The 27,541-nt window shown below is 39.2% G+C and overlaps 1 protein-coding gene across 1 annotated transcript; it reads left to right on the forward strand.

The window, feature by feature from the left end:
* Positions 1-27,541, forward strand: MAP1LC3A (microtubule associated protein 1 light chain 3 alpha). The gene is made up of 4 exons (XM_070941680.1): positions 1-309; positions 16,199-16,254; positions 25,408-25,514; positions 26,947-27,541. The coding sequence occupies exons 1-4, from the start codon at positions 270-272 to the stop codon at positions 27,107-27,109; spliced, it is 366 nt and encodes a 121-aa protein (XP_070797781.1). The 5' UTR covers positions 1-269; the 3' UTR covers positions 27,110-27,541.

Raw genomic sequence — 27,541 nt, forward strand, 5'->3', positions numbered from 1 at the left:
GAGGTTGTGGGATGAAGTCACCGCTGCGCTGCCACCTTCGGGGATCGGTGTGGCTCAGCTATCTGATCCGGAGCAGACGGCGTCGGCCGATCGAGGAAGAGGAGGCGGGCGTCGCGGCAGTTGCTTTCGGGGGCTCCGGAGACCTCCCCTGCCCTCCCCAAGGCGGCGACGGCGGCAGCAGCGGGTTGTTTTTCTTTTGAGTCTTAACGACGACCTTCTCGTCCGTGCCGAGGCGCGGTGGTCTCGGTATTGTCCGGTTCCCGGCCGCGATGCCTTCGGACCGGCCTTTCAAGCAGCGGCGGAGCTTTTGTAAGTCCTGACTGGATTTTTTTGGGGTGGGTGGGTGGCTGGGGGCGGGAGTCCGAGCGCCCGGGAGAAAACACGGCGGCTGGGAAAGAAGCCAAATTGGGGGACTTGGCTGGCGTCCAGGATCATCTCCCACCCCCATCCCAGCCCCCCCCTCCTTCTTGGAAAGATTGCCGGAGGGCCGAGTCCTGGAAGGCTGCGGATAGTTTGGGGGCAGGTGCCCAGCGGTGCCGCCTTCGCTGCCGCCGTAAAATTTGGGCACAGCGGATTCTTGTTTGCTTCTCTGTTTTCCCTGGAGATGCTCCATTTCCCTTCGCCCCCCCCATTCCCACACTCCCACCCTGGAGGGTTTGGAGGGACGCGGCGGGGTTTGAAACGAGGGGGAGACGTCTGTGCGTTCGCCTTCAAGGTGCCCTCTCCTCCCCCAAAAGGACCTTCAGCCTGTCACCTCGATGGGAAACCTTCGACTAGCGGGACGGGCCCGGTGGGGATCATGAGGGGCCTTGTGGTTCGACACAATCCGAGGGCACCTCATTGGAGAAGACAGGGGGGGGAGAAAGAATCTGCTGCCATTTGTTTGTCCTTTCAGATTTCGCTGCCAGCCAAGAAACGCTTTCTGGTTTTGGTAGATCGAAATAGATTCGGCCCTGGTTTTGTGTGTGTGTAATAATTATCTCCTCGCTTCGGCGCTTTGTCTTGGTGACAAGAATGCACAGTGCCGCTTAGCTCTTGGGCGCACCCAAGAAAGGCACTTGCTCCGTCGGGGATGGGAAACGGAGCAGCCTCTGAGGCCTGCCTAGTATATTGTGCGTGCCAGACCCTGATACAGTAGCATCTTGAACTTCTCTTTGTCTTTTCACGATTTATTCATGGTTAATTTAACCCTGACTTCCTCGATTCAAGTTCTCTGGAACAACAGGCTAAAAAGGTGCCAGGGCTACTCCGGGCTCGGTCGTGCAAACCGACCCTTCCTGCAGGTTCCGGCCCTTTGGAGATGGCGAGGGGAAGATGACCCAAAATACCGCTTTAGTTGCTGGCTGCCCAATCCGCGGAGATCGATTAACTCGGGAGCCTCTCGAGCGGCCAAGCAACCCGCAGAGTCTTTGTTTAGCTCAGCTCCAAGTTTCCTCCTACTGGGCAGCCAGGGAAGCAGGAAAGAAGGCAGAGGTAATTAGCAGTCGTCCGTACCCTGCTGGTGATGTAATGCCTGCCAATGGGATTCGGGGAAGGTTCCTGCGTTTCGGCGATAGGCTTTGGAGAGCAGAGCTGGGAAATAGGCCCGGCTTGGAAGAAACCAAACTGGGGGGGTGGGGGGAGGAGCGGGGTTGGCCTTTAGGAAGAAACGTACGCTGAAGAGAGCCGATGCTCCCCTTCTGGTGGAAAACTTTCTTGGGTCCAAGACGGCAGGCGTGGCCTCCTCCTGCTTTATTGACAGTCTAGTTATGTTTATGCTCTTAGTATTTCCACATCCTGTGAGTCAAGTATAAACTGGTGTAGGACCTTATATAATGAGAACTTAAAAGAAGCAATCTTCACTGTTGTTGTTCCTTTTTTCACTGTAAAATAAAAATAATAATAGAATAGAATAGATTTTTTTTTATTGGCCAAGTGTGATTGGACACACAAGGAATTTGTCTTTGGTGCATATGCTCTCAGTGTACATAAAAGAAAAGATAGGTTCATCAAGAATCATAAGGTACAACACTTAATGATAGTTGTAGGGTACAAATAAGCAATCAGGAAACAATATCAATATAAATCGTAAGGATACATAATAATGCAGAAACCAAAGGGAGGGATTAAGTTCTTGACTTCCTCCCCTCCTCCCTTAGAATAAAAAGTTAGAGGAAATTATGGTATGAAATGTGGGTGCAGTTTATATGGGAGAATTTTTGCCTCTATACAAAACTACAATCCTCAATGCTATCAAGGAATCTTCAAACCAACTGCCTTAAAACTTTTTTTCAGGCATTGAAAACACATTTCACGGCACTTATTTACAATACCTCTGAGCATTGGTCATTTTAAACTACAGGTAGTCCTTGATTTATGACCACAATTGAGCCCAAAATTTCTCTTGTTAATGGAGACATTTGTTAAATTAGTTTTGCCCCATTTTATGACCTTTCTTGCCACAGTTAAGTGAATCACTGCAGTTGTTAAGTGAACCTGGTTTCCCCATTGAGTTTGCTTGTTAGAAGATCGCAAAAGGTAGTCACATGATCCCGGGTCACTGCAACCGTCATCAATAGCAACCAAGCGTCTGAATTTTGACCATGGGGATGCTGCAACGGTTGTAGGTGAAAAATTGTCACTTTTTTCAATGCCGTTGTAACTTCAGTCATTAAACAAATTGTTGTAAGTCAAGGACTACCTGTAGCAATTTAACTTAGATATCTATTATTTAGTTTTTGTGTGCTGCTACTGACCTTTGAGTCTTCTTGGTCTGTCTGGACAAGTCCCTACACTTTTCTTGGCCAGATTTCTGAAATGGTTTGTCATTGCCTACATCCTAGAGCGTGATGGCGAACCTATGGCCCGCGTGCCACAGGTGGCACACAGAGCCATATTTGTGGGCACGTGAGTGTTGCCCTAGCTCAGCTCCAGTATGTATGCACACACTGGCCAGCTGATTTTCGGGCCTTCTGGGCCCACCGGAAGTCGGCAAACGGGCTGTTTCCGGCCTCCGGAAGGCCTCCAGGGGGGTGGGGAAGCTGTTTTCATCTTCTCTAGGCTCCTAGAAAGCCTCTGGAACCTGGGGAGGGTGAAAAACGGGCCTACTAGGCCCACCGTGCCATCACATGCCAAAAGTGGGGGGAGCACGGGGGATGATGCGTGCATGCGCGGGGGGCCAGGGCACATAGAATTATGGGTATGGGCACGCATGCGCGCGATCACCCCGCACTCCCCCTGCTTTTGGTACGTGATAGCAAAAAGAGTAGCAACCACTGTGCATGACCTTTTGGCTGGCATGGGCTGCAATAAAAGAAGAGGAATTGTCTTAGGCTACAAATAAACTATATGATATAGTTAATTATATAAATAAAAAACTTCCTTTATTTTTTAGCATTTTTAAAATATCTTATGGGACCACATTATAAGCTGTCCAGGGCCACATTTGGCCACTGAGCATCCGGTTGGACATGTCTCCTTGAGTTTAGAAAAAGTAGAAAATCATCCAGCTGGCTTTTTGCTTAAGGCAAGACTGGAATTTGCTAGTGTCTTAACCACTACACCAAATTGGCTTTCATTTTCTTGGTCATTGCTGTCTATAATTTCTGATTGGTAAAGAAAGACTGTTAGTAGTTCTTAAGAACATTATAATATAGACCTGGATACAGGGAATCAGCTTGAGTAATTAAGGGTTCAAGAACAGGCCTTGTAATTTTCTGGATATGTATGAAACCCACATTAAATCTTCCCTGCAGTTGAGCCCTCCTCCTCTCTGCAGGTTAAATGATTTTGACTCTTATTTCGAATTCTCTGATCCTCTTCCCCCCAAATATTCTATTTTGGCCATCAGGTGGTATGAAAGCTGACCAAAAGAAAACAAATTATATATAATAAGAATGCACACTTGATTTTTTTCCCCCCCTGAGCATAGGATTTATGTAGTAGGGAGATTGGTGTTTGTTTTTTTTTAAATAAGGGCCTTACTGAGATGAAGTGGAATACTGCAAGAGATTACTGATTGTATGTTTTCATCTTTGGGAGATTTGTGAGAGTTTGCAAGAACAGTTACTAATCAGTTCTGCATTTAATAAAAAATGTCAGTGAATAATAAAAATTTTCTTGTATTTTGAATTCCAGGTTGTCACTATGTTTGTGTAGGACAAAGCAGCTATCTCTGTCCTCTATTGCTATACAGTATTGTTGTTTCTGGTTATTGTTCTGACTCTCCTTTGTGACACTTCCAACCCAGCTCAATAAGAGTTTTCTCAGCTGGCTGATAGGCACAGATCTATTGTCTTTTTTTCCCATTTCCACTATATCAAACCCTCTTTTTGAAAATCTATTTGGTTAAAAATCAGCTTATTATTCATTTAAGTAAGCTTTAGGATTGCAGTGGAAAACTTCCTGAAACGTGGAAAAAAATTAAATCATAATACAACTTTTATTATATTTATTATAAAGTTATTTTATTAAATAACTTTATATTTAAAAATTAAATATAACTTTTAAAACAAAGTGTATGTTTATTTGAAATACCAAATTTAGAGGTATTGTATGATAGCAGAGGTACACTTTTAAACATATACTTATATTCTATAGCAGTAGAGAATGTTGTGTTTTCTAAATGTTTTGAACTGTGGCTCCTTGCATTCTTCATGGGATTATATTTACAATAATAAATTCCATTGTAACATCTTAACAAATTTATAATCCTATTAGTTTTTCTGGCACATTGTCCAGTTTATCAAATACGTGAAATATCCTGAGGGAAGAGTATTCCATATATACATTTATTGTTGGAAAAGATGAAGGAATAATAAAACAAAAGGTCAAAGGAAAATGAAATGTGTAAAAATTACCTTTAGATAGTGACTATTCACAATCCAGTTGTTGGACATTATATGAACACTTTGTTAGGATAAATAATTTGGTCAGTTTAATTAAATGCAAAATAGTTTAAAGTTTTACAGTGAATTCTAGTTCAGCTCTACTGTGTTGAGATTAGCCATTGTAATTCATTTCTTCATGTCCTGGGGGTAGAAGTCACAATACAGTGTCTAGAGAGGGTACCAAAGAGCTCTAATGGGTGGATTATAATTGTGTGCCACTGAATTTGCATGATTGTAATTGCATTGTTTTGGCATTAAAGGTCCATTTAATTATTCATGGTATGAATACATTTTGGGATCCTGAATCTCTAGTACTCAAAGTGTCCTTGAGAGAATTATAATTCATGGAAAAGGAGCTTCATTTATTTCATTCCTATTTTGTTTTCTACCCTACAGAACTATCCAAGACAACCACTAGCTTTTTTTCTTGATATTCAGAAACTTATCTATCAAGTTGCCCCCGGGTAAATTTTATCATTGCAAATAGGCAGATAAGATTTTAAGCATTTTCAGCCTCAAATATATTATGTGGAAGATACTGTTATCATTTGCCTTCTGTAAATGGAGAATTTGAGACAAGGAGGGATGAATGGAATTGAACTGCTTACCTGATGACATCATGAAATGCAACTGGAAACTGTTTAGGGAAAAGATGCCATTTGTCTTTTTTTTTTTTTTTTTTTTGTTATCTGAGGTCAGGAGCAAAAGAGATACTGCCAATTTGTGACCAGATTCCATGACTGACTGGGGGAAGAGGTGATGTTGAAATGAATTTTCATGTAAAGCTTTAATATTGTACAGAGCTGCCACTCTTGGAATTTAAGTTCTGCATTGCTTAAAGGCAAGCCATGGCTGAAAATAAATAGAGGGCTGCATTAAGTAGGACACTACCAAGTATAGTTACTTTGTATTTACTTTGGCCAGTTGAAGATTTGATCAATTCTCCTATGTTGCTTTACTCCTCATAAGCAATTACTCATCGTTTCTATCACCCATCTCCTCCCACTTAGGACTGTATGACTGTAACTTTGTTGCATGTATCCTTACTATTTATATTGTTTCCTAGTATTATTTGATAGCTTATTTGTACCGTATGACTATCATTAACTGTTGTACTTTATGATTCTTGATGAACTTATCTTTTTATGAGATAAGAGCATATGCACCAAAGACAAATTCCTTGTGTGTCCAATCACACTTGGCCAATAAAGAATTCTATCTATCTATCTGTGTGTAATCTCATTCTTGATAGAGTTTTATCAAGAATGTATACTGTATATCCTGTATGCTAATTGTTTTGGCCTTTAGCCTACTAACACTGTTAATATTATAGTCTGTTAAATGCTATGTCCTTTTTTATTCATATATTTATATTTATATCCTGCCTTTCATTCAGAAGCTGAAGGCAGCTTTTATAGAAAACATTTATCTTTATTCGCATTTCAGCCAAAGAGTCTTGTGGCTTTTTAAAGGACAACATATCTATTATTGCGTAAGGTTATGCAGTGTTAAATGTGTTGGTTTTTCAGAAGTTTTAAAACTGCCTCTGCAAGCGTCTGCAATTTTGACTTCCTCTAGAATCCAGATGTGCAGACTTCAACCTGCAGAATTCCCAGCAGTATCCATGCAATATTAATTATTGACACACTCACATCTGGAGTGCCTAGGTTGGGAGGGAGAGTTTTGCTATATATATAGAGAGAAGATAACACTCAAGGAAATCTGTTTTGCTCTCGTGTTGTGGACTGTCCTCTTTATAACCCTGAACCTTCCACATGCCACAACTGCGAGTGCACCTCGAGCAGTTTGTTGTTGTTACACTCTGACTCACTCCAACATTGACCAATACTCTGTATCAAAAGGGAATAACAAACCCAGAGCAAACATGTGCCATGCCCTGTGCTGATCTTCTCCCCATTTCAGCTTCTATTGCCTTCTACGGCAGGGGTCTCCAACCTTGGCAACTTTAAGACTTGTGGACTTCAATTCCCAGAATTCTGGGAGTTGAAGTCCACAAGTCTTAAAGTTGCCAAGGTTGGAGACCCCTGCTCTATGGAGCAGTGGACCTCCTTCAGAAAAATAAAAGGCTGAGAGACAGGCTTTCTCCTTGCCGCCGTTTGCTAGCAACAACTGCTTGGATGCCACTGGGTGGAGTAGGCAGATGGTGCTTGGTCTGCCTCCAGTTACTCTCCCTGTCTGTCCCAGCTCAAAAGCAAACAGGATGAAAATAGCTCAAAAGCAGCAGGGGTGGGAGTGGGGGATGTGAGCTTAGGCAGCTGCAACTGTTGAGTGCCTTTCAGCTTATTTTCCACATCTCTCTCTCTCTCTTTTTTTTTGCTTCCTCAGCTGACTGGCTTTCTCTGTTTTCTGGGAAGAAAGGCAGAGGGGAAGAGAGGGTCAGCCAGATAGCTTTATAGAGCCACAATTATGGGCAAGGGGGAAAAGGAGGAGGATCTTTAAGAAGCTGAGTAATATTCATTAAAGAAAATGCCTTTCGATCAAGTGTCCTCTGGGCTTCAGCATTTTTCAGGCTGCAAAAATTGTAGCATTAGACACTAACCTGAACAGTGTAAACCTGGCAGTGACATAACTGAATGTTTACAAAACACTTGAAAGACACTCTTACCTGCCCTTAGGTGCACTGCACTTAAAACTTGTTGACAATGGGTTTCTAGAAAGCCATTTTTTAAAAAAGTTCCTTTTAGTATTTTGTATCATTGCTTTCATCATTAAATTACTTTTTAAACTAGGAAATAATCCGATGGTTTCATCTTTTTTGTGATTTTTTTTGTTGTAAGCCACTATGTGAGTGACATGGGTGGTCTCCAAATTTGATACAAACAAATAAATACGTAAAATTAATGCAAAAGATGTTAAATGTAGTCTGGCTTGGCTTGAGAGTGGGGATTGGTTAGATTTTCATTGTTCTTGTACTTCAGAAATATTGCTGACATTTGATCTCGAAAGAAAGTCCCCAGGGTGACATCTTTCTTTTTATTATTGTCACATGGCAAACACTGTTGTTGCATTGTGCAAGTCTGTGAAATGCTTTAGAAAACTTCAAATGAAAGCACTTCCTTGATGGAAACTCAACAGCACACACTTGGCCCAAAAATAAAAATAAGAATGAAGCAAAAGACAGCCAAAATCACATACATTTTCATAATCAAATGGAGGGGATTATCCCACAGCCCTTTTTTTTTTTTCTTACGGTTTCTTTTTTCAATTATTAAATATTTCTCAAGCCCTCTGTTTGCTCTTTCCCTCATATTATATCCGCATCCCCAACCTCAAGAAAATCTTAGCCTGTCAATGGCTAGATAATAAAACATGGAAATGAAATATGAAATATGAAATGAATATTATAAATATAACATTTGAAAATAATTTTTTTGAAGCAATAATGCAATAGTTAAATAAATGATAAATGAGGATGTTGATTTGTTTGACAATATGAGAAATTAGATAATCAGTACATTTGAATAGGGGGATGATGCACAAAACATTTGTAACCAACTGACACACTGTTTGTATTTGTAATGGATTTGTTTTATGTTTTGTTTTAAAAAAATTCAAAAAAAAATTCAAAAAAAGAAGAAGAAAATCTTAGCCTGCAATTTAATGCACACAGTGAGTTGCTTCAGATAATTTGCTAAGCCATTATGTTTGCTTGGTTAGTTTTAGTATGAGATGTGTATCTTAGCTATTGTCATTTAGGATTTTTCATTATGTGTGAATTAAGCCACAGTGACTTAGTAGATTTATGTCCCATCTTTCATTTGAGAGTTTAAGGCAGCATATTCAACAACTCCGTGCAGTGGGTTGGACAGAGAGCCTCAAATCACCCAATATATTTTTATAACTGCATTGATCACAATGTGGGTTTCCCCACTCTTAATCCAGTACCTTAAACACTACATGACATCTCCTTTATTACATTCTTATATTCCTGGAGTATTTCAGCCTTCCTCTCAGAAGCATAAGTTAAAACAACAGTGCATAAAGTAGTTTAGGCCAAAAGAAAATAAGTGTTCTAAAGTCACATAATGGGGCTTCTGGTTTCAACCCCAAATTCCTAAGAAGTTTTACTATTACTATAGTAATAATTTTTTTTTAAAAAAAATCCCAAGGCTTGGCTTCCTGGAACCACCTCAATTCTGGTGGCTAACTATTCCTTGAGGTAGTATCTAGATGTTGAAAAACATATGCTTTGTCTTTCATCAGTTTGGAAGAGTGAAAGAAAGCTCTTGTGCTCTATGTTTTGGCACGTGTGTTTTGGCACTGTACATAAACTTGTAGAATATCTGCAGTGTGGCACATTACCTTGAGATGGCATTCAGCAGCTGTTGGCGTATCATTCTGAAGAACTACATGGAACAGAGCCTTTGTTGAGGCTTCACACAGGCCTGAAACCTGGCTACCATATTTTTCGGTCTATAAGACACACTCCCCACCCCCAAAGTGGGTGGAAATGTCTGTGCATCTTATAGACCCGAAGACCAACTGGCCGGTGGGAGGCATGCGCAGAGGACTTGAACTGGGGCGACAGCTCACTTGCCCACAAAGAGGGCGCTGTGTGCCACCTATGTCGTAGGTTCACCATCATGGCTATATGGGGACATCATATATACCTGATGACAATTCATATCTAAATTGTTAATGTGTAAAGAATATAAATGGAGTTTAAGACACAGCTTTGGCCAATAACAGGGATGTGGTGGCTCAGTGGCTAAGATACTGAGCTTGTCAATCGAAAGGTCGGCAGTTCAATGGTTCGAATTCCTAGTGCCGCCTAACGGGGTGAGTTTCCGTTACTTGTGCCAGCTTCTGCCAACCTAGCAGTTCGAAAGCACGTGAAAAATGCAAGTAGAAAAGTAGGGACCACCTTTGCTGGGAAGGTAACAGTGTTCTGTGCGCCTTTGGCATTGAGTCATGCTGGCCACATGACCACAGAGATGTCTTCGGACAGCGCTGACTCTTCAGCTTTGAAACGGAGATGAGCACTGCCCCCTAGAGTCAGGAACGACTAGCACATATGTGCGAGGGGAACCTTTACCTTTACCTTTGGCCAATAACATAATGATCTTCATCATTTCTTTACCCTCTGAAGCTAAATCAAGGACACTTGGGATGAGGGAGTGGAAGCACTATTGTGAGCTTCCAGGAGGAATGGTTGGCTGCAGGTCTGCACAAAATGCTGGGGTAGATTGTCCTTTACTCTTACTACTCTTACTGAGCAGTTTTTCTTACTCTCTTTTTCATATGAGACTCGTATAATGCCTTGCCTGGGGTCACCTTACCAAGTTCAAATTATATACATGAAATTTAAACTATGAACCAAAAATCCTCATTTGTATGCATTTGGTAGTGCCACCATTATTCCTTGCTCTTCAGCTAAATTTGAAGGTATTTCTGAGACCTTAAACGGAGAACAAGAATGCATCATTTCAAAAAGCCATAATGAAATAGTGCCCCCAATGCCTCAGTATTCCCATTTTTTTCTTTTTTTTCTTTTTTTTTTGGGGCTTCCAAATACCAGATTGTGGTCAGTCACAATGATTTACAGAAGTCTGGATATAACAGGACCTGTAATATGCATTGCTGTATCCAGGAGTAAATATTATTATAGGAAAAATGTGGGAAGCCTGAAGTATTTTCAAAGCTCAAGGTCTAGCGATCTTTATGGCTAGATTAGCACAAAACACTGAACTAAAATCAATCATCCAACATGCTGTGGGAACCTACTGTAGACGTTGCCTTAGCTTTTTATATTACCACAGTAATCTTGTTTGTGAATTCAGGTTTAGCTTGTGCAGTAAATAAAGTCACTGAGTAATATGCTTTGGGGCATGATAATATTATCCATTTATAAAATACTTGGGTAGACACCAGACATTCTGATTTTTATTAAATTAGTGCTTCACAAATGCAGTTGACCTTAACAGTATGTTAACATCCTAATACAATTCAATCTTACACATCTATCTATCTATCCTTTGACTTGCTTTACAAAGGTTTAGCATTTGTAAGCATTCTCCTACTTAATATACCTGATTTTCAAGAATGTGCCAATTTTCCTCTTAAAACCAGGTATAGCAAGGCCTATCAAGTTAGGTGGTACATTCTCTAAGTCAGCCCATGATGGGGCCACTTTGGATTTTATTGTATTTTATTTATTAGGATATTCTAGGAAGAAATACCCATTCAGCTTCTTTTTTGGCAGCTGACAGAATCCAACATGGCTGCTTTCATCTGACTGTCAGACTCTCATTTATAGGCTGTTGGTACACATGGGTAAGCATTTGCCCTAACAAATATATGACTCAGTTATATAAAGTGCTTACTTGATATGTGCATATGCACTATTGAACATATAGAAATTAGGGACAGAACAATGGTTATACTCCATTCTCCTTTCCAGATTTTCAATTGTGGGCATAGCTGGATATTTCCACAGCATTTCCTTATCCATTATGTTTATATGTACACACCAATTGTCTGTCTCTTTCGGAACTCTTGATTTTATACAATCAGTTTGCAGAGATTGTGAGAGAGGACATAGGTTTCCAAGATGGCTTAGCTCCAACCCAGTGTTATCTTGGCTTACTTACAGGTCACTGTGTTCCTTTAGAAACTGTGAGCATCAGATAAAATTATCTACTCTCTGCTATTTTCCTGATGGCTAGCTGTGGGCTGAAAACCTAAGACAGCTCTGTTCTTGCTAGTAGTTGTTGTTGACATTTAAATTTCTCTTCTCCCTTTGAACATGTGACCAAATTGGAGGCTGAAATTGCTTGTCTCATGATCATGAAACCAGAGCTTTCCAAATGCCTTTCACTAGAAAACTTCTTGGAAAGCACAAATGTTATGACAAAAAGAACTTCCATCAGCGAGATCTCATTGTTTTCAACCATATTTTTGTATAAGTCTACATGGTAATGACCTAAAGCTACTTAAAAGCAGTCTGAGTAAGCCTGGGAATAAAGTAAGCTTTTCTCAGATTTGGATTTATTTTCTTATTGGAAACCTTAACAGAAATATACTGTCCCTGTTAGCCGCAGTAAACTCCAATCTTGAGGCTACATAATCAGATTTAATAAATCACAACCTCAATCTCAAATGTGAAAATGTTGGCTTCGTTGCAGGATGGCCTGTGTCAGCAAAGGGTAAGAGATATATTTATACATCAATAAATTAACTAATAAATAATCTCTTTTGGTTTTTGTTGGTCAAAGAATCTGAGACTCTTGGTAGGATGAAACCAGTTTTTATCATTAGATCTTTCCAAAATGAAGGATTTATAAACATTTTATTACCACTGTTGCTTTGGAAAACCCTTATTGATATCTCATCCTGCTTGGTAGTGTCAAGAGTCAAATTGCAGGTTTGACAGCTCCCTAACATTATTTCACAGTATAAGGTTGTAGAGAGGCCTCCACAATCTTTTTTTCTTTATTTCCATTTGTTTAAAAAAAAAACTTGCCTAAGGAAAAGTTTATGAAACTTTAAACCTGAAATTATTGTTTACAACTTTGGTTCACTAATACAATAAAAGTATTGCCTATATATATATTTCTATTTCTCTATCTCTGTCTATCTATCTATCTATCTATCTATCTATCTATCTATCTATCTATCTACCTACCTACCTACCTACCTACCTACCTACCTACCTACCTACCATAACAGAGCTGCTATTGTTCTTATACTTTTTAATAAACATTAGAGAACCCACATGATGGTCACAGGTAAACATTTCTAGTAGAGATGTTAAAAATTGAGTGATTCGACTCTGGAACATGACCAGCCACTCCCTGTTCTGGGTAATACGGTTGAGTAAAGGCAGAAGCCAATTCTTAGAATGTGTAGAATGGGCTGTTCTAGGTGAAAAAACTCCCAGAGTCAGATTAGGCACATCTCTAATTTTTAGGCAGCTTCCAAACAATGACTCATGAATTCCAAAGGCTCTTTGGAAGCATCTAAGGCAATCAGTTTTATGTTATGGTGGCAAATAGCTAATTTAATATTAATATTTACAGACAGGATATCAACTTTTAAGTCATTATGTTAGATACTAGAAATGTGTGCTTCTAAGAATTCCTAGTTCTGTTTTCTAATTGTTGATTTGGGAACCATCAAGAGTTTGATTTAAGATGGGCAACTATATTAACATTTTAAATAAACAAACTGTAGAGTCCTTGGTGCTTTCTGAGCTTGGTTGTTTTCTTGCAAATGTTTCATTACCAAACAAGGTAACATCAAGCTTGTTTGTCATCAAACAAACTGTATTTCTTTCCCTGTTGCATGTGAAACGAGTAACCTACAGGGTTGCTTAGAATATTTGTTTCAATGATTAATATGTTTGCAATCTAGATGTTGCTGTAGTATTCATATTGAATGTGTGCTAATTAGCACATATGTGCTAATTACCCCTTCCCCAAGTTAACATCTTTTTTTAAGTCAGCATCCTTCACTGGTACCAAAACATAAGGTTCACAAGAAACTCTGAAGCCAGTTCTGACTTTGTTCTTTAGTAATCTGGATCATTCATATTGTGGAAAAAAGATCCAGCATGTAATACTTGCACTAACCAAATAACTTGGCTATCCTTCAGTTAAGTGCTTGAATATATTTAAGATTTCAAATTTATTTTACTCTCAGTACTTTGGCTATAAATATTGTGCTGGCTAATATTAATTGCATCTCACTCAGCCCCCCCCCCCTCTCTTTTTTTTTTAAGATAGCTTCTTGCAAAAATATTCATGTGATCCTTTGGGAGTAAACAAACCACCTATAAGTCCTTAACATTGGCTTGTTGATCATGAGTTAGGGGGATGGTGTTGTGTTTTGCTTCCAGGAAACGAAACTGTTCTTGCATGCGAACAAGTGGAACAGTATCTGACACTGAGCAAAGTTAATAAGTTATCTTCCCTGCTGTTAATAATGAAATTTCTTGTAAACATAGCTTTGAGCTCTCTGCTTTCTATCAGCTCTCCCAGAATCCTTTTACTGTAGGTGATTGTTTTTGTTTTGTTTGCATTGGCCTTTCTGTACTTCCCAGGCCTCTGTCTAGACTACAGTATTGTATTTCTAGACTTTGCCAGTCAGGTGCTATCCTCTTAGTAGAATCTAATTTATTACCTCTAAAAACTAGTTTGACCAGAAATATGTTTCATAGTGAAATAGAAAATAGAAGTCATTTTTACTATGTAGATCAGTGACTGTGACGTTCCTCATCCTGGTTCAGGGGGGCTGAGCCAAATGATCACATATGAAATATTATTATTATTATTATTATTATTATTATTATTATTATTATTATTAATAATAATAATAATAATAATAATAATTGAATTTCTATACCGCCCTTCTCCCGAAGGACTCAGGGTGGTGAACAGAATAAGATTTCATATACATATAATTATTTTTAAAAAAAACAGTAAATAATAAATTGAGTCAACTTAGTATATCTGCTAAGACCCTGGCATAGAATTTAGATGTTTATGCTAGCCCTGCTTGTTGAAACAGAAAGGTCTTCAGGGCACGTCGGAAAGTGTGAAGATCTGGGATTATTCGTATTCCAGGGGGTAGTTTGTTCCAAAGAGTAGGTGCCCCCACAGAGAAGGCTTTCTCCCTTGGAACTACTAGACGACATTGTTTTAATGATGGTACTATGAGTAGGCCTACTCTGTGAGAGCGTATTGGTTGGTGGGAGGTTATCAGTTGCAGCAGGTGGTCTCGTAAGTACTCAGGTCCTAAGCCATGGAGCACTTTAAAGGTAAGAACCAACACCTTGAAGCGCACTCGGAAGGCCACCGGAAGCCAGTGCAGCTCACGTAGAAGAGGTGTTACATGTGAGCGCCATGTTGCTCCCATCATTACTCACGCGGCCGCATTCTGGACCAGTTGGAGCTTCCGGGTGCACTTCAAGGGGAGCCCCATGTAGAGAGCATTGCAGTAGTCAAGTCGGGAAATGACGAGGGCTTGAGTGACTGTGCGTAATGAGTCCCGGTTTAGAAAGGGAAATATGCAGAAATGTATATGTGATTTAGGAATTTTAGCAAAACCAATAGGGTTCAAGAGCTGAAAACGAACAACTTTGGTCAAAATAAGTTAGTGTTCCTATTTTGCAGAAGACGGTTCTGAAATAAGCAAGTTAACATAAAATCAATCATGCAGAAGATTCTTTGCACTAGTTCAAGAATTAGAAATCCTTGGAGATCTGCTGGAAAGAATTCAATAGATCTGAGATAGCAGATCATATCTTACCTTCTGCTTACCTCTGAGGTAGAAGACTGAAAGATAGGAAGATAGGACAAGCCTGCTTTTGGGCATTGTGGCCCCAAAGCCGTCCAGAAAGGACAAGATTGAATATAGTGGATTTTTATGGTTTGCTTGATTCATTTTTCAAGACTTACAGCATAGTATAGCACCCATAGCATCCTTTTAAAGAAAGCAAAATAAAAACTAAAATAAAAATAAAAATGGGCCAGTCCTGTGTTTTCAGCTGTTAGAAGTTGCATAGAGAACTCCCTGTTTGGAAGAAGACAGGCTATATAATCCTTAAAATACATAATCTGATACTAAAATTATTGCTGCTCAAGTAAATATCTAGACAGAAGGCAGGCCCTAATTCATTTTTCATTGCACAATGTCAGATTCTTCAAGAACAGGTGGTTATTATTGCAGAATTTTGTCTCTACCTTTCTTGGTAGATTAAAAGTTATTGGGTCCATTGTATACAAGGAACAAATAGAGCAATGTAGTGGCCTAGTGGTGAAGACGCTCGCCCTCCCACTTGGAAGATTGAGGATTCAATCCTAGGTCGTTGCAATCCTAGGTCCCGGGGCGCAAAGAAAAAACATTTGCTGTGAATTCTGCATAGGTGTCAGGAAGGGCACCTCGCCAGTAAAAGCTCAGCTCCATCTAATCTCCCCGATTCTGCCCAGAATTAAGGGTCATAAAAAATGAGTTATTTTTTAGTGTGAGGTGTAAATGGGGAGGGAGTAGTAAATTCACATCCTTGGTGAACAGGTCAAGGGAGCTTGTATTCAGATGGCTTAAACAATTGAACAATGTTGTTACTGGAATACTAAATATTCTTCTTTATAAGTATGACTGTATTATAAGTATTATTATAGTTACACTATGCCACTATATTTGGATTGGTAAGATTCATATGGGGTTTTTTTTTTAAGTTAAAAAAAAACTGCTTAGATTCACCACTCCCTCTTCCATATTTTTTTCTGAGGTTTATAAAACTGTTAAATATATAGTAGGCAAGAAAATTATTTCAAATTCCTAAAATCAATTATGCTTCACTTTCACAGCGGATCGTTGTAAAGAGGTACAGCAGATCCGAGAACAGCATCCAAACAAAATTCCAGTAAGTAGATTATCTATGCTTTTAAATCAATTTATATAAATCCCTGAAACATAATAAGTGTCTTGTAGGTCATATGCCAGGATCATGAAGCATTTCCCTGTTTTTTTCCACGCTGACCATTTGATTGTATATATTGCTAAGTTTAGGGAGTAGCTTTATAAACGTTATTTTCTTTTTAACTGAGACTTTCTGCAAACCTGTTCAATCAGAGTCACATTACAATTGAATCCAGACTTTGGGGGACAGGAAGAGTGTTACCCAAGGGTAAAATGCTCCTGATTCGGACCGGATCACCAGATCCGGTAGCGATGGAGGCGGGTGGTTCGGAGAACTGGTAGCAAAAATCCCTGCCCCCTCCCCCCCATGCTCAGCTGAACCACACAGTTATCAGAAGCTTTTTCTTTTAATTTTTAAAAGCATTTTTTCTACAACCTCTTCGGGCGAAAAAATGCTTTTAAAAGTAAAAAAAAAAGCCTCTGATGATTGCGTGGCTCAGCTGGGATTGTCAAATGATCCAGGCTGAGTTTCCTAATCAGCAGAGGCTTTTTTCTTTTAAATGCCTCTGACAATCCAAGCTGAATTGCCTGATCAGCAGAGGCTTTTGAAAGCATTTTTTAACAACTTCTTCGCCGAAGAGGTTGTAGAAAAAATGGTTTTAAAAGAAAAAAGAATGGCCACGCCCACCTAGTCACATTACCCCCCACCACCACCAAACCACGCCCACAGAACCGGTAGTAACAAATTTTAGATTTCACCACTGGTGTTACCCCTGCAAGTTTCTGAAATATTTTACAGAAGAGTGGTGATTGGGATGGTGCCAAGCTATGACATTTGTCTCCTCTTACCAAGGCATATCTCATGCCAAGTTAAGAACGAAAAGGAAGATGTTGCTTTTGGCCAGTCTCCTAATGGGAGTAAGAGGTTTAGGCCAACTTTACTAACTCCTGTAATAAATCACCTCTTGTGATGATAGGGAGCAAAAAGCAAAACTGCTTGTCTGTTTATTACATGAGATGAACAGAAATATTTTGTCTTCCATAAGACTCGTCCCATTGGACCTCTCTTGCATCTGATTTAATTTTTCTTTTTGAGTTTTTCCCTCCAAAAAATTTCTTTGAGACTGGAATTTTTATTGCATTATTATTCATATGTAAATATTCCATTGCTATAGTAATAACTGATTATGTATCATGTTTTGCTTATTACATTATGTTAATATATAAACATACTGGGAAGCACTAGATCCGCATAGTACAGGCTTGTCATCAATTATCCTCTCCCCCCCCCCTTATTTTCCTTTATTGTTCTTAGGTAATAAAATAATTTAAGCTCCTCTTTCTTTTTTTCACTAGTCATACCCCAAAGGTTCTTGTCCAAGGCAGAAAATTCCACAGCATGTTCTGCAAACTTTTTATTAATCAACAATTCAGTTACGTGAATATTAATCAAAAACTCAGTCATATCAATATTGCACAGAGATATCATGTAGAATGTGACAGTCAAAATAAGCATCCCAGGCTCATTTCTGGGCAAAAAGAGAACAAGAAATTAATGTAAAGAGATTGTCGTCTGGATATTTAATTTTAATGCTATGCCTCACTTTAAAATTGATGATGAAATAATTAAATGTAATGATGAAATTCTGTGTCAGTTACCCATCGAATACAGCATTTGTGTTTCAGCCAATATATTAGATAGGTGTGCCTTTGTTAATAGTATGAATCCTTCCCCCCAAAAAGTGCTCAGTAATATACAGTAGCTCTTCTCTCAAATGATTGAAACATTCCCCCCCCCACCCCCCCAGCTCTCACATACGTCAGAAGCTGTTTCTGGCTGTCTTTGAAGTGCAGAGCTAAAGGGCTGCTCATGCTCATGCATGTACAGTAGAGATAGCTGGTAGCAGCTTTTGAAGCAGCTGTGCCAGTTAAAAAAAAAGATGCAACTGCTTTAACAATTTGAAAATAGATGCTGTGCAATCTGAAAGCTGCCTTTCAAAAGATTTGTCAGCCCTATTGAACAAGTGGTAACTGGTTCATAATTATTTTAGAAGTATGCTTTATTTATTTATTCTCACCTTTATTATTTTTTGATAAATAACCCATAGCTGCGAACACAGCCTAATAGTCCTTCCTCCTCCTGTTTTCCCCACAACAACAACCTTGTGAGGTGGGTTGGGCTGAGGGAGAGTAACTGGCCCAAAGTCACCCCTTTGGCTTTCATGCCTAAACTGGGACTAGAACTCACAGTCCCCCGTTTCTAGTGTGATGCCATAACCACTACAACTACTGGCTCTTTTCTTTATTTTTGCTGCTCATTTTCAGTACTGTTTATATGTTTTACAATTTTAAATATATAAATATATAATTTCTCTGTAAACTGCTTTTAGTGTACAGTGGGCAGAATACAGTGGTACCTCAGTACCTGTCGGTAATTTGTTCTGGAAAACACGACAAATACTAAAACCAATGAGTACCGAGAAAACCACGTGACTTACCATGTGATCCATGGTTTTGGCCTGAAGAAATAGTGAGTCACGAGGCAGCTGACTTCAGCAAGTTATTCCTTGCACATTGACTATCAAGAGAAAGATGAGTGCCAGGACATGTTTTCTGCTTCAAAATGTGTCAAACATCAAATTTAATGATCTTTGGAGCAGTCAAGTGCCAAGTATGACTGTACCAGTTAAGAAAAATAAAATAAATAAAAATTTCCAAACAACTTGATTTATGTTAGGGCTGTGTTGCAGATCACAATTTACATATCAGGCATTTACTGATATGTGACTTTACTGATTTACAGTAGCACATAGTTTAATTGTTTTGAAATGCTTTTAATACTTTACCTCCTTAAGTGACTGAAAACACATTAAGAAATCTTAGAATTTTGATAAGTGTCTCTCTCACTTGCAACCCTTAGCATTCCCACCAACCTCTCCAATGCAAGGTGAATAGGAAAAGCTAAAATTATGCCTTTGTTAAAACTTGAATTGTTCTTTGAACACATCCCTGAAGCATCTACTTCACTACCTGTTCTGACCTGGGCTCCCTTAAAAAGCAGGAAGTAGAGTCTTGGTCCTGGCAAAACCTCTTTTATTTACACGACTGTGAATTACTTTCATTCACAGTCAGCAAGGCCTGTCCAAACAGTCTTTCAGAGGAATATTTATCAACACACCTTATCTAGTTTGGCAAGCTGCCACGTAACTTGTTTCCAAACAAGGCAAAACTTGGTACAGAGTCTCTAGAGTCACAGAACGAACGAATGAACTAATAGTTTCCTGCAAAAGCCCCCTCCCCGTTCGTTCCTCTTTTGTTTCCCATGGGAGGGGCCAATCATCTCCAAGATGTGGCTTTATTCCCAGATCAACCCTGCTTTCTTAGTTTTTCTTGTCTTCGTGTCTGCGCATGCACACACTAGGAACGGGCTCCAGCTGTTCCTCTGCCTCACTGCTGTCGAGCTCTCTCTCTCTGCCTCCGATGCAGAGCCCTCGTCCAAGCTTTCCCCAGCCCCCAGGATTGGCCCATGTTCCTCCCCAACCTCCTCACTGTCCGACTCTGCTGCTAGTTTCCCTGGCCGCCGGCAGGCCACAACACTACCTTACAATCAACTGATAGAGCTAGCTTCCTCCAATTTCTTTTGTTCCAACTTAGGTAAAGAATATGTTATAAACAGAGGCAATGGTTGGAAGAGACAAGCAAGAGAGCAAGAAGGGGAAAATGATAAACTTGTACAAAAAGCTTGTATTGTGATGTCACTGTGTATGTTTCATTATTTTGATGTGGGTTTGTGTGCTGTGGAATTGTATCTAAATTGCATACCTTGCCTCTAGCCTTGATTTCTTTTCTAATCACCTGATACTAAGAAGCTGACTTCCATGCAAAGAAGCTATGAAAATTTCTGGATTACAAATTAGGTTGGGGGTCTCTAGTGGTATTTGCCAGATTTTAGATCCTGATTCAAGAGCAGATACACTGGAGTTAAAAGTTTATGAGTGAATTCAGGATGAGATTCTTTTCAGCAGCTGATCTATCACAGGTTTGCTGTATTAAGTTCTCTCCAAGTGTCAGATGTCATACACCTGATACTGAGTCCAAGAAACCTGCCAATTTACATGTGAAGCAGATGTGAATAACTTGGGAGGAAAATAAGGTGAAAGTTTTTCCTGCTTCTGTTTAAAAAATTAGTCAGATTGTGCCATTTTTATTAATAATGGTAGAAGTAATAGAAATGAAGGAATTAAACCCAAATTCCACATTTAAACAAACTTCCGTACTGGAGAAGGGAAATGAGGTGAATGCTGTTGGGTGTAATTCCAGTCCAGCTTTCTTGCTAGCAAATGGTAAGGGGAGAGATAGACTAGGAATTCATTTTTAAGATTTTCTGGATGCTAAACTTGATCTGAAACTCACAACCCAGAGGAGGTGACACCAAAGCTTCTGCTGTACTTCAAAATAATCTTCTTTAATGTCTGAAGTGATTCAGCACTATATTTTCTCCTTCTCTTATTAATTTTAGTTCCCCCACTTGCCAATTCCTGTCTCCCTGCAGGGTCTCAGGACCACACAATCTTTGCCTAAATATAATATATGTTGGTAGACGGCTGATTTTAGAAGAATTACAGACATCTTATGCTGCCTAAAATGAGCCACAGGGGGAGGGTGGGGGAGAGATTTTAAAAACATCACAATCTTGTCTATGCCTTTTGGAAGCAGCTTTGTCACAACTTTTGCAGTCATTCACATATTTTTTTTAGTTTTGTAATTGTTTGCTTGAAAGAAATATGCCCACTTTAGGTATAAAAAGGAATAAAAATAACTGTTCTTATTCAGTTTTGCTCATTTCTGGGGCGGACAATTCATAAACATCAAAATACAAACACGGAGGACTGAAGGTTAACACTATTGAGTCAATTGGTTAAAAAACTGCAGCTGCTTATAGCTTAGACTTCTCTGGCTACAAGCCACATGTGCATAAAACTCAGTGGCTCCTTTTTTGGCCCTATGAATTGTTGCTATGTAGTTTCTTCTGATTTTGACCATAGGGGGCAAAGGACTGCGTCTCACACTCTCCTACTTTGGTTCTAGTTCAGAGTACGAATTCCATGGTTTCTTTTGAGAAAAGAGCAGCATCATGCAGCAATCTGCTACATATTTAGGGTTAGGTTTTATTTGGCTTCAAGTGTAACCTAGGTGTTCCTAGGAAAGGATGCCAGTGTTCTGATAATATCTTTATAGTCCTATCATGAGCCACGGTGATGCAGTGGTTAGAGTGCAGTACTCCAGGCTATCTCTGCTGACTGCCAGCTGACTGCAATTTGGCAGTTTGAATCTCACCAGGCTCAGTCTTCCATCCTTCCAAGGTGGGTAAAATGTGGACCCAGATTGTTGGGGGCAATATAAACCACTTAAAGAGGGCATTGTAAAGCGGTATATACTGCTAAGTCTAAATACTATTGTTATTGCTATCTGAAAGTATGAGGTTTCCACTGCCCAAGGAAAGCTGCTTATTTGGATGCCTTTAGCGGTTCACAGAGCAACAAAAATAAAATAACAAAAGTTATGTAATTAAGGGAATGGAAACCATAGATATTAAGCTGCATATTGTATAAACTGTATCGTTAAGCCACAATTTTGTCAACCATGAATTGTTGAATAGTCCCACAATTGTTTAGCCTAATATGGTTGTTTAGACATGCTAAACCATCATTCATGCACTTCAAAACACAGCAGCTAGATTTATACATCATTGTGGCTAAGCCAGAATTAAGCAGGTCATGTTATGTGTTTGTGTGTGCGCGCACACACACACATGCATACCTTCAAATCAGTGTTGATTCTTAGCAATTACTTGGACTAGTCCTTGCAGTTTTATTGGCAAGATTTCAGAAGTGGTTTGCCATTGCTTCCTTCCTATGGCTAAGAGTGAGTGACTGGCCCAAGACCACCTGCTGGTTTTGTGCCTAAGGAGGGAGTAGAACTCAGAGTTTCCCAGTTTCCAGCCTGATGCTTTATCCATTATACCAAACTAACCAAGGCAGTGGAAAAGATCGATATATATTCCAATATGAAAAACTGAATACTAAATAATTGTTTTTATCTCACATCCTAGTAATATAACGCTCGAAGTTTTGAAATCCAGGCTTCACGAAGGTTGTATATTGTCTCCCTATTCTTTGAACTTATATGGAGAATATATTATGAGAAACATTGTTTTAGAATAAATAAAAATTGAAGTCAAAGTTGATAAAGTTTCAGCAGGTTCAAATATGCTGATGACCTCAGCTGAGAGCTAGAAATCAGGAAGATTTTTAAAAAGTTGATAATAAAAAGATGAAGGTTGCCCTTTCCAGTTGTGTCTGACTGTTTCTTGACTGAGGGAGCCAGCATTGTCTGAAGAAAATTTCCATGGTCATGTGGCCAGCATGGCTATAGGCAAAGGCTCAGAGAATGCTGTTATCTTCCCACCAATTAATCTATTTAAAAGTACCTATTAATTAAATAGCACCTATTAATCTATTTGCATTTGCATGCTTTCGAACAGAAGCTCACCCCATTGTGCGGCACTTGGGTCTCAAACCTGGGCTTTCAGATTTTCAGCGGACAAGAATGGTGTCTTTAACCACTGAGTCATAGCTCCGAAAGCAGTTTTCTTGCCAATATTAAAACAAAAAACCCTCTAAGATCATCATGTCAATAGGTTGGCAGGTCAATGCAGACAGATGAAGAAATGGAAGTAGTAGCAGACCCTACTTCCCAGGCTCAAAAATTCACAGCAATGGTAATTGTACAGTAGCCACCCAGCCAAAGACAGCTCTGCTTCTTAGACAGTAAGGGAGACATCAAGACAAAACATTAATATGTGACATCACACTAACAACAGTACATGTTGTCAAGGCCATGGTTTTTCCAGTTTTGATATTTAGCTGTGCAAATATGAACAAAGAAAAATATAGAATAGAATAGAATAGAATAGAATAGAATAGAATAGAATAGAATAGAATAGAATAGAATAGAATAGAATAGAATTTTTTATTGGCCAAGTGTGATTGGACACACAAGGAAATTGTCTTGGTGCATATGCTTTCGGAGTACATAAAAGAAAAGATACGTTCATCAAGAATCATAAGGTACAACACTTAATGATAGTGCCTCTGACGATAGTGCCTCTGAGCGATATTGAGAATACCTTAGATTACATGAAAATAAATAATTCAATATTAGATTAAGTAAAACCATATTACTCAGTGAAAGCATTAATAATGAAGCTAAAGCTTAATCCTTTTGGATACATAATGGGAAGGCAAGTGTCACTGGAGAAGACACTGCTTGGGAAAATGAGGGCCAACTGAAAAAGAAGCTTACAGGGGACAGAGAGGTGGCTAGATGATCTCACTGACAGCTGAAGCGAAGCCTAAATTTACAACTCAAAGAAGCAATTAAGAGTAACCTATGTATCCAAAGCTCCCCATACAGCCCCAATACAGGTGAGTGATTAACTGTCTCCTTTGTGTGATAATGGGGAGTGTCAAAACAAATGACAGTCCTCTTTAATATTGCACAGAATTAAGCAACTGTTTGTATATTGCCTATAGCACTTAAGTTTCCTTTTTCTTTTGAAATAAAGAGTGCAGCTGCAAGCATTGTATATCTTTGGTGGCCTGATTAAGAATTGGCATATAAATAGTCAGCACCTTTGATAGGTAGGTAAGCACAGTTAATGTATATGGATTACAACAATAGACAGGAAGAATTGTGAAAAGAGCAAGATTAGCAAACAACTTAGCTGGTAAGATATAGCAAAGGAATATAAGCAGACATAGCAAAAGAAAAAGAGACAATCATTATATATTCATTTTTTCCATAGTGAAAGGAACACAAAACTGAGTATGAAGAACTAGGATATCAGTGGGAAAATAAGGCTTAAACTTGGCTTTCCATCATGAGTGTTGCTGAACAAGTGTCTGTCATTCCAAAGTGAGAAAGTACTTTCTATTTTGTGTCACATTTCCATGTGTTACTATCATGGAATACAGTTTCTGCTCCCCAATATCATGTGGCTGAAATGCAGATGTTTGAAGAAAACCCCCTAAATGCAAGGAGTTTACGTAACTAGGACCTCTGAATAATCATTAGGATTACATAGAACTAACCTGGGTGAGCATCTGCATTCATGTAGGGATTCTTCAGCCATCTATATTCAAAGGTAGACTTTGATGATCATACAGTATGCTGTCAGGCTATGGCTAGAAGTCACACTTTTGAGTAAGAAGTTGCTTATTGCAGAATTTTAATTTGGCCTTAAATATATTTTATTGTACAAGAAACAGATTTCTGGGTTTTAGTTTTATTGAGCTCATCATGGAAGTTTTTCTTTCTATGATCACACAATAAGGAAGTGCTAATAATGATAAAGCAAAATTATGATATGGCTTTGAGTTTTGGCATTCCTTTTGACTAGTCAATTTTCATAGGACAAATTCCTTGTGTGTCAAATCACACTTGGCCAATAAAGAATTCTATTCTATTCTATTCTATTCTATTCTATTCTATTCTATTCTATTCTATTCTATTCTATTCTATTCTATTCTACTCTACTCTACTCTACTCTACTCTACTCTACTCTACTCTACTCTACCCTACCCTACCCTACCCTACCCTACCCTATAGTATACCATCTTTCTCTAGTAGATGCTTGAAAACCATATTAATTGCTCATTTTCTGCTGATGGAAAACAGTGCTGCTTTCCTTTTTACAGATTCTACATCATTATTAATGAAAGCTTTTACAAACTTGCTGCATCAATCAGCTCAGTAATACAGCACCTGCACCTCCTTCAAAGCACCTCCTGGGACCCTTAGATTTTTTTTTTTAATGTAAAATATCAAAATGTTTCAAATCTCACGAGACCACTGGATGTTGCTTATTTTGTGTTCTCATTTGAAATTTAATTAGATTTTGAGTGCGAACTTCAACATATCACAAGATAATTTGGAAGAAACCTGTTTTAAAAAGGACACGATTCTCTGTCTTAATTGTCTGGATCCGAAAAATTGTTATTTGTTCACCAATAATGTTTGCTGCCTTAAAAAGAATTGATTTTTGATTTTGCTGGGCAGGAAAGAATCTGACGGCACCATATTTCTTCCTTACTAGGTCATTATTGAGAGATACAAAGGGGAGAAGCAGCTACCTGTTCTGGATAAGACCAAATTTCTAGTTCCTGATCATGTCAATATGAGTGAATTGGTAAAAATAATCCGGTGAGTGAAATACTTCAAAGCAACTGTGATTTGCTTCTTGATATCATATGACCAAGGAGCATCTTTCTTTTTGAGTAGAATAGTGCTACAATTTGGTTGCCTATGGCAGGGATCTCCAAGCTTGGCAACTTTTAAGACTTGTGGACTTCAGCTTCCAGAATTCCTCAGCCAACCTAGTCTTAAAGTTGCCAGGTTTGGAGACCCCCAGCCTATGGTATGAAAGCAACTTCTCTTTTGTTGTGGAGCACCTTGCCTTTTTAACTATCTCCTCATTCACCCAGAAGAAGGGAACCCTGCTCAAGTCATGGAAAGATTTGGGGGGCAGAAGTTTAGAGTGGCAAGGATTAGAATGACTAAGAGTGTTCCCAAATGTACAGGCTGGTTTTAGACAATTTGAACTCAGCAAAGTAAAACACATTCCCAATTACAGATGGGAAAAGTCCATAATTCTTTGCCTGCTGCTGTACAGGTATATAGATAGTTGTTTGGAAGATATTACCCACCCAAGCCAACCTCAGTTGGTTCCCAAAGAAATATTACAAGGATTATAATGACAATTCTGCCTTCCATGAAGATGGGTAGTAGACTTGGAGATTAGATAACCCTGCATTGAGGATGCAGATTTGCAGTACCTCTTATCTGCATTTGGACAAATTCACTGGCCTGCAATTATCGAGATGCAGTTATCAAATCAGAAGTACATCAAATTTCTGCCTCTTCCCTGAAACTGCACTTTTTTGAGAATTAAAAGAGCTTCATAGCTCCATAGTCATTATTTGGATTAGCTCTTGCTGCAACTGTGTGCAAATCACACAGGATGCTTTGGAGGCCCTCCAAGATGACTAATGCGTGTGGCAGAGACACATGGACGGCAGCAGATATATTTTGCAAGGCTTCCATCATTATGTGGGATAGAAATTTGAGCGCTTGAAAATGTCAGTGTCCAAAGTGGGAGTAAACTATAGAACGAAAAGGGTAAAGCACCCTTGAGCAATCTGAACCTCACCAATGCCGCTCCCTCAATCTCTGGCAATGGCAATCTCGACACATTCTGAAGACAGCATTATTGGGAAATCAATTTCAAATAAGCATACTGTCTTCAGGATGTGTTGGGACTGCCATTCCCATTTAAATATCTTGTTAAGATGCTCTTGTTACCATTAATACTGACCTGCTGTGTAGCCTACATTATGAAGATTTAAAAAAAAAACACAAGCAAATTAGAAAAAGAAAGAAAACTTAGCAGGGCAGATTTATTAAATGGATGATAGAACATGTAATAAAATAGCACTGGAACGCCTGTTAGTTTTTAGACATTTGTGGTATTGGTGCCCCATATCTTGTTCATTTATTTAACTAGAATTAACTGTGCTTGCTCCATTATGCTCCTATTTTAACTCAGGCTCACTAATTGCCTTCTGTATCTTCTCAGGCGCCGGCTACAGCTGAATCCAACCCAGGCTTTCTTCCTATTGGTGAACCAGCACAGCATGGTGAGCGTTTCCACCCCAATCTCTGAGATCTATGAGCAAGAGAAGGATGAAGATGGCTTCCTCTACATGGTCTATGCCTCACAGGAAACCTTTGGGTATTGAGTGTCACCACCAGAACTAATCCCAAACTGTCGCAGCAACATCTCTGCCTCCTCACTGCACCCCACCTTGGCAAACCCTGTGCAGAGAGAAGCTTTTGGTCCAGGAGCAGCCTGGAAGCGATCGTGTTCCTCCGATTTCATAGCGCATCAGACCAAGATAATTCAGTGTGTAGGTGTGTGAGACCCATAAATCTCTGTTTGCATTGCCTCTTGTCTTTTATGATTGCTATACATTGTCTCCCATCTTGTTCACGCAGGTGTGTTTGCTCTCTCTTTCATATTATGTCTTCTTTCTTACTCCAATGCCAAATTGATGGAGCCCCTGGCAGTCTGGCAAATAAACTGTTTTCCTCACTTTTTAAAGCAAGGGATGTATTTGTTCTGCTATTAAAGGGCAGAAAATCAAAACAAAAATAAATTACTATAACTTTTA

The sequence above is a fragment of the Pituophis catenifer genome, unplaced genomic scaffold (genome assembly GCF_029215685.1).
Source record: "Pituophis catenifer annectens isolate HBS135680 unplaced genomic scaffold, rPitCat1.0.hap2 SCAF_3, whole genome shotgun sequence".
NCBI lineage: Eukaryota > Metazoa > Chordata > Lepidosauria > Squamata > Colubridae > Pituophis > Pituophis catenifer.